This window comes from Mustela lutreola, chromosome 4, assembly GCF_030435805.1.
Source record: "Mustela lutreola isolate mMusLut2 chromosome 4, mMusLut2.pri, whole genome shotgun sequence".
NCBI classification, from domain to species: Eukaryota; Metazoa; Chordata; class Mammalia; order Carnivora; family Mustelidae; genus Mustela; species Mustela lutreola.
In genome coordinates this window covers 83,837,445-83,850,931 of record NC_081293.1, presented here as the reverse complement: position 1 = coordinate 83,850,931, position 13,487 = coordinate 83,837,445, and the positions used below count along the sequence as shown (strand labels likewise).

Genomic DNA, 13,487 nt, shown 5'->3' with positions numbered 1-13,487 from the left:
TGAAGAGCTCTACCACCTACAGCTTATGTAGTCTGTATGTGCAGCACTTCCTGTCACCATGCACAGTGCTTATCACTCCTGCTACATACTGTCAGCTCCTGGAGTGAAGGTGTAATGTTTTACACATATTTCTATCCTGCACAATGCCCATCGCTGTGTCCCTGAACACAGATAAGTAAACATCCAGTTGAAATAGTTATTTTGATGTTTTGGGGCAATTTATTATGACATTCATCTGGTATCCTTGAAAAACCAACTGTTGATAAATCATTATTCACCAGATTAAGTATTAAAACAACAGATTATAAATTACAAAGTCATGAAGAAAATAAAGTCACAAGACAAATTATCTGGTAAAACTATCTTAACTTCTCTCCATTTCTTCAGAACATATTTTAGTAGATTATAATAGCCAGAGAATTGGGAAGTTGGAATGTAATCCTGGTTTCTATTATGAAACACTTCAGCAAAAGGGAATTCATAGTTTTTTTAAACATAAGGTAAATTTACATTATAAAATCTTTTTGTCACCATTTGTTGGTAGTTATTTCTGAAAAAAATAGGATAAACATTTTCTTTTGAATTAAATATAGGAAAAATCAAATTCTGATCATTAAAAACATTTTCTCTACACTTGAGGCATACCCAAACATAAGAATTTTAACTCACCATCATCTTCTCCTGAAAAAGAAAACAATGAACAGGATTTTAGAAACTATCCTCCACAGTTCAGATTCCAATTCTATTTACTTTAAAATGAGATTAAAACTTACTGTGTGTTGAACTATTAGTTATACTACAGACTGTGGTCAGGGTGTAGTCACCTTGCAAATGAGACTTCTTAATAAGAATACAGGCCCAAAGCACAAGATCTTCATATGTCTTATACAGTAAATAATACCAGAAAAAAATCAAAAACTACTCGTAAAGATCACTAGATTCAGTAATTAACAAACGGACACAGGCACTCCTTTCATGATTGTACACACAACTCTCTCCTCTCTTCCAAATTACTGCTCCTCCACCTACACACACCTTAAGAAAAGTATTTCCCAAACTGGGGTCAGTGAAACCCTTACCGGGGTGCCACGGAGCTGCCCACACAGTGGGAAGGAGCCGGAGGCTGGGCTTCGGGGGGCCACAGCAGCTCTGCCTTTACCGGCTTTGGATGTGGGATTCTGAGCCCAGGTTTCCCTTCTGGAAAGAAAGGTCCCATCTTTCAAAAGCTGTAGGAGAGGCGGCCAGAGAGCCTCACCATTCAGCTCAGCAGGAGCGCACAGCCAGGCTGAGAGGCTGAAGAGCCCGGAGCCAACAGCATCACAGATAGCATCAGCCCGAGTGCCCTGATTGCTGCATGGACCTCTCACCTGCAACCAGGACCCCCGTCCTTCCCTCACCTGGTCTCCGTCTCCCTTCTTTCTTAGGACGGGTTTCCTCACCCTCTCTCTGCCTTTGTCTCTTCCTAAGTGCTGCTCTTTCCAGTGGTCTCACGTCTCTAATTTGTCACAACATGGATGTGAGGGATTTCTTAGCATGGGATGGTTTTGTTAAATTAACTATATGCTCTGCTTTAAAAGGAAGTGATCATATTATTCAGCCACAAAAAAAGAAGGAATTCTGCCACTCGCAAGCACATGGACGGACTCTGAGGACCTCATGTGGAACAAAGTCAGCCGGAGGAGGACAGATACTGTGCTCTCTTGCACGTGGAATCTAAAAACAAAACCAAACCCCTAAGCTCATAGATCCAAAGAAAAGATGGGTGGTTGCCAGAGGCAGATGATGGAGAGTGGGCAAGACACGTAAAGGGTGTCAAAAGGTACCAGTTTCTAGGACAAGGGGTGTTAGAGAGGAGAAGGGAGTTGGGGGAAATTGGAAGGGGAGGTGAACCATGAGAGACTATGGACTCTGAAAAACAATCTGAGGGGTTTGAAGGGGCGGGAGGTGGGAGGTTGGGGTACCAGGTGGTGGGTATTATAGAGGGCACGGATTGCATGGAGCACTGGGTGTGGTGAAAAAATAATGAATACTGTTATGCTGAAAATAAATAAGTTTAATAAAAAAAAAAAAAGTTACCAGTTTGTAAGTCCTGGGACTGTCACATACAGCTTGTCAACTATAGTTAATAACACTGTATTTCAAAGGTATAAATTCTCATCACAAAAATAAAAATTCTGTAATTATGGTCACAGAGGTTAAAAAGATTTACTGTGATCATTCCGCAATATACACAAATATCTAAACATTATACAGAACACCTGAAACTAATGTGATGTTGTATGTTAATTATACCTCTATTTAAAAAAAAATTTAATTCCAATCCTAAAAATAAAAAAACAAACAAAAACAAACAAACGAAAAACCACAAGTGATCATAAAAAAGACCCGCAGAATACCTACCAAATTCTATACTATGGAACAGAGGTGTGGGGGCAGGGCAGGGGAGCTTTCTCTTTTTACTTTATATAACTTTTGTGTTGTTTCCATTTTTATAAGTGTGTGTGTGTGTGTGTGTGGTTTCCATTTTTATAAGTTATAAGGGTAAAACAGGCAAAGGAGAAGAAACGATGCACACCTTTTTCATGATCCAATTCCCTTTTCCAGCAGTATCAGAATGATTTGCGAAAGAACATTTGCTGCATTATAAGACAGCATCTGAAGGCAGTCCCTTCGGTTAACCTTTCTGTGTCTCTTTGGGTCTCAGAAATGTCTTAAAGATACAACTAGACCAGGGAATTCAAGTTCTTAAATCAGTCCTGGTCTAAAGAAAACAAGAGAATGGCAAGTCAATGACAGGGCTGCTCCCAGGGTTTGGCTCCTTGCTGACAACACATGGAGTATGTGCCCAATAAGTTTGATTAACCTCCAAAAATGCTGTCCCACAGAAATATAATACCAGCCACATATATAATTTCAATTTTTTTCTAAGGCGAATTTCTAGTAAAATTTTTCCTAGGATTCATGTTTTAAAAAGTAAAAAGCATACATGTGCTACAATGCAATAATCATACAGTGTGTGAGGCCAGAGCTATCAAAATAATAAAATTCTGTTTAATGACAAAAATATTTTGCACTGCTTCAGTTCTTAAATTTAAACCAATTCAGTGAAATGTCAAGTTTGGTTCTGCACCATTCTGCATCTGCTCAACAGCCCAGTGGGGCAAGCAGGGACCCTGCCGGAAAGCATTCTGCAGCAGGCATCACGAGTATCTGAACAACTCTGCACCCTCCACACCCTCATGGTGTGTGGACCAGTCAGCATGCTGGGCATCGCCTGGGAGCTCTTAGAATCCTCAAGACCCACAGAATCAGAACCTGTATTTCAAAAAGGCTCTGCAGTAATTTATATGCACACTTAACTCTGAGAAGCACGTTGGGAGCCACTGGTTCTCAAAGGTGCCTGTGTACTGGAATCATCTGGATGGTTAAAAATACAAACAAACAAAAAACCACGAAAAAATCACCACCACCACTTGGGTCTAATCCTACACATTCTGATTTAACTAGTCTGGGGTAGGGCCTGGGCATCCAGATTTTTAAGAGTTTCCTGGGAAACCTCTGTTATATGGATTACTCATATATTTTGATTTATTTACCATGAAACTCCTCTTTTATTTAGGGCCTGACACATACCAGGCACTCAATAAATGCCAGCAATTACATAGAACATGCAGAAAACTTGATATTGAACTATGAACTAAACTTTTACTTTTGATCAAATTAAAGAAAATATAAAATAGCTGAAAACTTACTCAGATTAAGTTTAGGTACAAAGAAATTTTGAAAATAATCTCTAAAAACATGGAAATGTATGAAAAACCCACCTCGGCCAGGTGCCAGAGGATTTAAAGGACGATAAACAGATCGAGGCCTGAAAAAGCAAGTGTGAAACTCAAACATAAAATGGTTTTACATAATTTTCTTCCCAACAGAATCTTACTCCCCTTCCTCTACCCTCCCTTTAGCCATTCCTCCTCCTTCCCCTACCCCCTCCAGTTACTTGAAACAGTTTTCCTCGTAGATGCTGTTCCACACTCTCCACGCAGAGGACCCTTTATAGCCGGTGTAACGCTCTGGGTTCAGCAACAGGTCTACATACTGAGCAGCTGGAGATCGCTCATCTGAACAAGAAACAATTCATCAAAACCACCCATAGGTCACCAGTTATCTGATATGTAACACTGTAATGCAAACATAACTACTGAAAGGTCAGAGAAAGGCTATGCTTTTCAAGTAATGTCCAATTTAAGTGAAAGAGTGGTTAGCACACTCACGATTGTACTTGACCCGGGATAACTTACACTCCTGAGAGGAAAAAACAACTCCTCCCTTTCCTTTGGATACTCAGTGCTCTCTTAACGAACAGAACACCCCTCCCCTTCTGAGAGGCATTCATCATTCCTACTTTTTAACCAACTGGGATCGAAAAGACCTAACAGAATCATAACCTGTTCTACTACTTGATTTGATTTCTTCCCTATGCATACACTTACCTAAACACAGGCTCAGAAACATTTTTTTAGCATATAGTATACTAAAAAGAGAGATTTTCCTGCTATTCTCTACTCTGGACTTAGGAAATAAATGGCTCAATAACTTTGGGATTCAAATTTGATCTTAGAATTACACAATGCTCTAGTTTAAACAAATACACATTACGGTTTGTTTCTATCACTGTTCATACACAGTACTTTTACCCTCTCAAGCCAATATACAGCAGACACAACTTCGGGAAATTGTTAAGACATATAAATGAGTTTTTACTAGTTCTTCACTATTTGGACATTTTAACAGAGGTCTCTGAAGGATACAAAAGATCAAGAAAATGGTCTTAATTATCAAGGCTTACGTTCTGGATAGAAAAGGGAAATACATGCTTTCATACCTTTTAGAAAATGTATAACGATCATGCTTCACACATTGATGATCATAATATCATAATACATGGAAATGAAAGAATTATCTATGTTGACACAGAGGTACTCCTTTATTTGTATGCGTCCTACCTTTTCATGTCATGAGATTAAATCAATAGTATGCAGGCACCTGACTTAAAACAGGGCCAAATATGGCCATTACAATATGGTCCCTCTTTTTTTCATTACTAATAGTGTATTTTCCTTTTAACCAACAATACTTATTGAGCATTCAGTGACCATAACTGAGATTATCCATAACTCTAAGAGGAAAATGGCATCCTGATCCATACCATCCAAGAACTACTTGGTACTTCTGTAGAAAGTAGGAAGAACACAAACGAGTTAGCTCTAACTTACAGACAATAGAAACATGAACTGAAGAATATTGGCTCTATTTATGCCCTAACATTATATAGATATTCCACTATATAAGTTAAGGCACAGAAAATAGGTAATTTACAGATGGATTTACAGAAAACTGTCCAAGGACATGGACTGGTTCAAGAGTTAAAAACAGTAATTTTTTAAAAATCTTCCTTAAAAAAAAAGAAAGATTCAAATTATGGAGTGTGGCTTTTAAAGTTCAAACAGAAGTTTTACAACTCACTAGTTTCTGTTATATTTTTTTAATTTCTCTGAGGTGGTCTTGATTAAACTCATTTGCAAAACTGATCTGACTATTTACAAATACTAAACCTACCAGAAGCATATATATTCATTGAGATACGGTGTGTACACATGTATAAAGAATGTGTGTGTGCATGTAAGTTTACACATATGTGGGGTCACCTATGAATGTACCCTCAGGCTAATATCAACCCAACGAAAGCAACTAACCAACCAATAAGGAAAAACAACAAGATTAAGATATTAAACTACATTTTAAATCATTATACCTTAAGGAAGTGAAAATCACAAGAGTAAAATCTAGTATATCAATGTTTAACTTAAAACTTACATTCTCAATGTCCTTAATGTGTATTCCCTTAATTGAATCAAAAGTGCATTGCCTGTTTAAGTGGTTCTTAAAAATTTTAATACTTTTTCAAATCATGAAAGGCGGGTCTTGTTAATTTATAGAAGGGATTAGCAAACTATGATCCACAGTCCAAATGTGGTCTGTATACTTTTTTTGTAAAGAAAGTTTTATGGGAACATAATTCACATTCATTCACTTCTTTCACGCAATTATGGCATAGCTGAGTAGTTGCAAGAGAAACCGTACGGTCCATGAAGTCTAAGCTTTTTACTATCTGTCCATTTACAGAAGAAAATGTTTCTCAAGCCCTGACCTACACTGACAAGAACTTCATGGCATATAGATGAGGAAGTGGGGGTGAGGGAGCATCCACAGGCTGAGTTCCCCCCACAAACACACCAGTGCTGGTATCCCCATGCTTCCCCTGGGGCCACCTGTGACACGATTTTAATTAGCCTATTCAGAAACTACAACTTCTTTCCATTTGCACAGTGGTAGCATTCATTTCGAGAATGCTCTTTGGACCCCTAATATGTCTTCCTCCTCCCCAAAGCTTTCTCTTCTTGCTCCCTTTGTAAAGCTCTTCCTAAACTGTTCCATCTGACCATGCTAACCATTCCCAAAGGATTCGAAGAATGTCCATAGAATCAAAATACCTAATTCTGGGAATTCATCAATTTCAACAAATGCTTTTTCTTCATTTTCAAGTATACCTTTTTTTTCCCAAATGAATTTTCTTTCATGGTCACTTAATTGAGTATTAGAGTTAGGAGGCTACACAGCATGTTTGAGGATGCAATCCAGTCCTCCACACCTCCTAACCCAAATATCTCTTCAAACATAGCACAGGTCAACTTAGCGTGCAGTCTTTTTGTTTATGGACACAGATAAAAAATACTGCTGTAGACTCAGGATTGAGCCTCCCACCCTCCATCACCAACTCTAACTTTTACTGCTAGTAATGCATTATTAAAATGCATTATAAAATATTCAGGTGAGGAGAACCTATAGGTTATAAAGCACCCAAGTAATTCTGACACACAGCCAGATTTGGAAACTACTGTTTTAGACAATACTTTAAATTTATTAATGAACGGGGTGCCAGAGTGGCTCAGTGGGTTAAAGCCTCTGCCTTCGGCTCAGGTCATGATCTCAGGGTTCTGGGATCGGGCCCCGCATCGGGCTCTCTGCTCGGCGGGAAGCCTGCTTCCCCCTCTCTCTCTGCCCCTCTGCCTACTTGTGATCTCTGTCAAAATTTTTTTTTAAAAATCTTTTAAAAAATTATTAATGAAAAAATTTTTTTAATTTTTAAAGGTTTTTATTTATTTGACACAGAGATAGAGAGTAGAAGCAGGCAGAGCAGCAGGCGAGGGAGAGGGAGAAGCAGGTTCTCTACTGAGCAGGGAGCATAATGTGGGGCTCGATCCCAGGACCCTGAGATCATGACCCAGGCACCCCTAATGAACATGTTTTAAGGGAAAACATAAAAGTAAAAATCTGTCATACTATATAGGTTATTTATGACCCAACAACTTCATTCAGCAAACATTTTTTGAGCAAGTACCATGTCCAGGCACTGTTCTAGGCACTAGGGATAAAGCAGTGAACCTGAAAGACAAAGCCTCAGGCAGCTGACAATCTAGTTGGAGTAGACGGACAATAAACAGATTAACCAAATAACCTGCCCTGCACTCTCTGGTCATTCTTGGTACTCAGAGCCGTCAGCAGTGTCAACACTCGAACTGAGAGTGGTTGCTCTTTTCTACAGACAGGTGACAGCAGGTTTCTCTGATGAGGTGACATTTGAGCAGGAACCCGAAGCAGAAGAGGCCATGCATAGAGACAACAGCGACAACAACAACAAAACAGGAGTAGGGAAAGGAGCTTACCTTAAACTGCTAAATTATTTAAAAATCTACTATTTGATCTGTAAGGGTCATCTTCTCTTCAAATAAAGACAGAACAAAAACAAAACGGAGAACAGGGGTGTAGAGATATATACCAATAAACTGGGGTGAATATTCTTTAGATTGTTTTAATCAAAAGGTTTTACGTAACTGAAATAACTAGACGATGACTCTAAAGCTACTCTGAAGTGTTTTAAAAAATTGTATATTTAAATCATTGGGACATACACAAACATACACATACAGAAGTAGTGGTAATCCAACCAGTAAAATGGTTTATATGTTTCAGGACTACACATAATATAAAAATTACTAATTTTTAAATTATGAAATCCTAAATTCTTGTAGGACATCTCTTCCATTTTTATAATAAGCTAATGTTGAAAAATTAGTTAACACTATATTGATGAGAGGTAACTGATACATCATTGCTCATACCAAGTGAGCTCCGGAATGGAGTAGCATTTTTTGTTAAATACCTATAAAAGAAATATATACTGACATTATTTACTATAAGAAATATTCACAGAAATGATTTTTAATTTAAAAATGTTAATTAAGCACTAAAAATGTTTTATTTTAATCAAAAAATAGGTAAAATGATAAGCTGGCAAGAAGTGACTGTGAATGTTGAACACTAAGCATAATTAGAATGACAACTGGAGAACAAATTAAAGAGTAAGCAGTGATGTCAATCCTTAACCTAGGTACAACAGCTTGCTTTGATGAAACATTTGTCAATTCTAAATATCCTAACAGGAGTATTTTATTAATTTCCCATTATTCTATCCAGATACCCAAAGAAATTTTTTTCAGATCTCTTAAAAATATTCTTACTGGCGGCAGGTGCAGTGCCTGGGTGCCTCAGTTGGTTAGGCATCTACCTTCAGCTTAGGTCATGATCCCAGGGTCTGTCCTGTGTCAGGCTCCCTGCTCACGTGGGTGTGGGAGGTGGGTGGAGGTCTGCTTCTCTTCCTCCCTCTGCTGCTCCCCCTGCTGTGCCCTCTCTGTCAACTAAAAAAAAAAAAAAAAATCTAAAAAAAAAAAAAAAAAATCCTTGCTGGGGTTGCCTAGGTAGCTCAGTTGGTTGAGTGTGTGACTCTTAAAAAAAATTTTTTTTAAAGATTTTATTTATTTATTTGACAGACAGAGATCACAAGTAGGCAGAAAGGCAGGCAGAGAGAGTGGAAGTAGGCTCCCCATTGAGCAGAGAACCCAATGTTGAGCAGAGAGCCCAATGCGGGGCTCGATCCCAGACCTGGGATCAGATCCCGGGATCATGACCTGAGGTAAAGGCAGAGGCTTTAACCCACTGAGGTACCCAGGTGCCCGAATGTGTGACTCTTGATTGAGGCTCAGGTCATGATCTTTGGGTGGTTAGATCAAGCCCTGAGTCAGGCTCCATGCTCAGCCTGGAAACTGCTTGAGTTCTCGCTTTCCCTCTCCCTTTGCCCCTCCTGGCTGCTCACATTGGATAGATAGATACATACATACATACATACATACATACATACATAGATAAAATCTTTGAAAAACAAAAAATGTCCTTGCTGAAACCCTATAAGCCATGGTGATAACACGGCACCTCCTGGCAACCTCTCAATCTGCTGTGCTATTGTAGCAGCTCACTCTAACTTGCTGCATGGCAGACTGGAGGATGAGCACAATTCTGCAGATGGATCCCCTAAAACCCTCTAGGAAGCTCTATGACTACTTGAATGCTTTCCCAGTTCTGAGGAACTCCTGCTGCCTCCAGCCATGCATGCCTGAACCCCAAATTATTCTCCACCAACTATGATATCAAGGTAAAAAGTGAAGAGAGGCCAAGTGAATGATTTAAGTTTACTCGGCACAATTCTTGGGAATATTCTCCTTAGATCAAAATTAAGAGTCATGGTAGTTACTGCTGAACAGCGCCCTCTCTTCACACTATTCCAGGGGACTCTTGGGAAAAGGCTTGTGGGGAAGTCAAATTAGAGTCCTCCCCAATATTGCAAGGTGTCTTTATGTTTGTTGGGACCTCCAGAAAATTCCAATGTGAACATGTTTATATGTTCATGGACCTAAACTGAGTGGCTTGAAACAGAGGTCCATAGGAAATGATGTGTCATGATGGGAAAAATATACGTATGGGATCCAGTCAGATCTGGGATTAAATCCTGTCTCAGCCTCTTGTTACTGTGTGATCCTGGGCAAGCTAGTCTTCTTGAGACTCAGTTTCGCAGGACATGAAATAATACACAGTTATGCAGGTAACTATAAAGATTAGCAATAATGTACTTAAGGCACTCAGCACATGGCTAGAACATAAGCTCTCAATAAATGCCATTATGAATAGTAAGATCCACTCAGCAATACCCAGTGTATTCAAGGTATAACTGATTATATTTTAACTGATTTCCATTTCTTATAAAAGGATTAAGGTTAAAATAACTTCATTACAATAGTTTATTACCATCAAGTTCACAAAAGTGATCCTGTGAATCATCATATCTCGCCCAGTCAATGAACGCTTCTTTGCTTTGATTACTAGGAGAAAGAGGGAATAAAAAAGAAAAATGATTTAAATTGGGAATGGAAAATGTTACACTGTATCTTATATAATTAAAAACATAATCTGAGATCATGTCTTTAATTTAGTTTCATTGTTCAATTAGTGGTTACTGAAGGAATGATAAACAAGTTACCTGAAAAATATAGATATTAACTTCCATGAAGTATTTCTATTTAACTATGCTAAAACTATGAGCCCTATTTCAATAATAGTTTTTACTAGAAAATTAATTTACAAAAATATAGGAGATGTAGTTAAATACAAAAGTCAACCTAGCCTTTTTGACTGACTTAGAAATAGCAATCATTTTTTTCTAAAGTAGGAAATAAATTTACATTCATAATTCCTTTAACTTAAACTGCTTCTGTATTTATAGGACAAAAATACCAAAACTGCATTTCTAGGAGCTCCCTTCCTACATGGTATTCACTGGTAGCACCAATGTCACTTTAATCATGGCATATCATTCACTTTCCATACTACCTCACGTTTAATAAAATATAAGATCAAGATCTCTACTTGGAGATCTTGGAACAATTATAGTCATTCAAATAAATTCTGACCTATATTCACTTTAACCTATATTCAGATCGTCTCTGTCTTAAATATATAACAGCAACATCTGTAAGAGAGCTATCATCCTTCTTCTTTATTTACTATACAACAGGAAAAAAACAAGGTAAAAAAATTATTTGTGTACCAAGTACAAATCACATAGTTCCTAAATATGTTACTGTCATAGTCAAGAATTTATTTTGTATTTGAGAAACCGCTACGTGACATAACCATTAGAAGTCCACATAAGGCTGGCTGCACAAAATCCACTATCAATAAATGTTGCCGGGGCGCCTGGGTGGCTCAGTGGGTTAAAGCCTCTGCCTTCGGCTCAGGTCATAATCTTAGCGTCCTGGGATCGAGCCCCGCATCGGGCTCTCTGCTCAGCAGGGAGCCTGCTTCCTCCTCTCTCTCTCTGCCTTGTGACAATTTAATTCACATTCACATTTAATTCCAATTTAATTCATATTCCTATGGGAATATTCAATTAACTTAATAATACAAGTTAATGGAAATACTTGTATCATAGTTGACTCAGCTGGAATACAGGATGAGATAAAGCAAGAAGGCAAGTTCTAGTTAAGGCTAAGATGGCCTGAAAGCCACGGCAGCAGAAAAGATGGCGAAGGCTAATCTAATGCTAACAGAGCTGGCTCGGTCTGGCTTATAAGTGGGTTGAAGGGAAGTAGTCCAGCTTTTCTTTTTTTTTTTTTTTTTTTTTTTTTTATTTTATTTTATTTTTTATATACATATATTTTTATCCCCAGGTCTGTGAATCACCAGGTTTACACACTTCACAGCACTCACCAAATCACATACCCTCCCCAATGTCCATAATCCCACCCCCTTCTCCCCAACCCCCTCCCCCCGGCAACCCTCAGTTTGTTTTGTGAGATTAAGAGTCACTTATGGTTTGTCTCCCTCCCAATCCCATCTTGTTTCATTTATTCTTCTACCCACTTAAGCCTCCATGTTGCATCACCACTTCCTCATATCAGGGAGATCATATGATAGTTGTCTTTCTCTGCTTGACTTATTTCGCTAAGCATGATACGCTCTAGTTCCATCCACGTTGTTGCAAATGGCAAGATTTCATTTCTTTTGATGGCTGCATAGTATTCCATCGTGTATATATACCACATCTTCTTGATCCATTCATCTGTTGATGGACATCTAGGTTCTTTCCATAGTTTGGCTATTGTGGACATAGCTGCTATAAACATTCGGGTGCATGTGTCCCTTTGGATCACTACATTTGTATCTTTAGGGTAAATACCCAATAGTGCAATTGCTGGGTCATAGGGCAGTTCTATTTTCAACATTTTGAGGAACCTCCATGCTGTTTTCCAGAGTGGCTGCACCAGCTTGCATTCCCACCAACAGTGTAGGAGGGTTCCCCTTTCTCCGCATCCTCGCCAGCATCTGTCATTTCCTGACTTGTTGATTTTAGCCATTCTGACTGGTGTGAGGTGATATCTCATTGTGGTTTTGATTTGTATTTCCCTGATGCCGAGTGATATGGAGCACTTTTTCATGTGTCTGTTCGTCATCTGGATGTCTTCTTTGCAGAAATGTCTGTTCATGTCTTCTGCCCATTTCTTGATTGGATTATTTGTTCTTTGGGTGTTGAGTTTGCTAAGTTCTTTATAGATTCTGGACACTAGTCCTTTATCTGATATGTCGTTTGCAAATATCTTCTCCCATTCTGTCAGTTGTCTTTTGATTTTGTTAACTGTTTCCTTTGCTGTGCAAAAGCTTTTGATCTTGATGAAATCCCAGTAGTTCATTTTTTCCCTTGCTTCCCTTGCCTTTTGCGTTGTTCCTAGGAAGATGTTGCTGCGGCAGAGGTCGAAGAGGTTGCTGCCCGTGTTCTCCTCAAGGATTTTGATGGACTCCTTTCGTACATTGAGGTCCTTCATCCATTTTGAGTCTATTTTTGTGTGTGGTGTAAGGAAATGGTCCAATTTCATTTTTCTGCATGTGGCTGTCCAATTTTCCCAGCACCATTTATTGAAAAGGCTGTCTTTTTTCCATTGGACAGTCTTTCCTGCTTTGTCGAAGATTAGTTGACCATAGAGTTGAGGGTCTATTTCTGGGCTCTCTATTCTGTTCCATTGATCTATGTGTCTGTTTTTGTGCCAGTACCATGCTGTCTTGATGATGACAGCTTTGTAATAGAGCTTGAAGTCCGGAATTGTGATGCCACCAACGTTGGATTTCTTTTTCAATATCCCTTTGGCTATTCGAGGTCTTTTCTGGTTCCATATAAATTTTAGAATTATTTGTTCCATTTCTTTGAAAAAGATGGATGGTACTTTGATAGGAATTGCATTAAATGTGTAGATTGCTTTAGGTAGCATAGACATTTTCACAATATTTATTCTTCCAATCCAGGAGCATGGAACATTTTTCCATTTGTTTGTGTCTTCCTCAATTTCTTTCATGAGTACTTTATAGTTTTCTGAGTATAGATTCTGTGCCTCTTTGGTTAGGTTTATTCCTAGGTATCTTATGGTTTTGGATGCAATTGTAAATGGGACTGACTCCTTAATATCTCTTTCTTCTGTCTTGCT

General features: G+C 38.5%; 1 protein-coding gene across 14 annotated transcripts in view; it reads right to left on the bottom strand.

Annotated features, from left to right (window-relative positions):
• The window catches only part of ERO1B (endoplasmic reticulum oxidoreductase 1 beta), a 67,710-nt gene that overhangs the window by 18,028 nt on the left and 36,195 nt on the right, over positions 1 to 13,487 (bottom strand). For all 14 annotated transcript variants that reach the window (XM_059170381.1, XM_059170386.1, XM_059170390.1 and 11 more), the window contains 4 exons: positions 10,261 to 10,334; positions 4,001 to 4,121; positions 3,825 to 3,871; positions 670 to 681 (listed from right to left, as the gene is read on the bottom strand). In XM_059170381.1, coding sequence (XP_059026364.1) covers positions 670 to 681; positions 3,825 to 3,871; positions 4,001 to 4,121; positions 10,261 to 10,334 — 254 coding nt within the window. The remainder of the gene's footprint in view (positions 1 to 669; positions 682 to 3,824; positions 3,872 to 4,000; positions 4,122 to 10,260; positions 10,335 to 13,487) is intronic.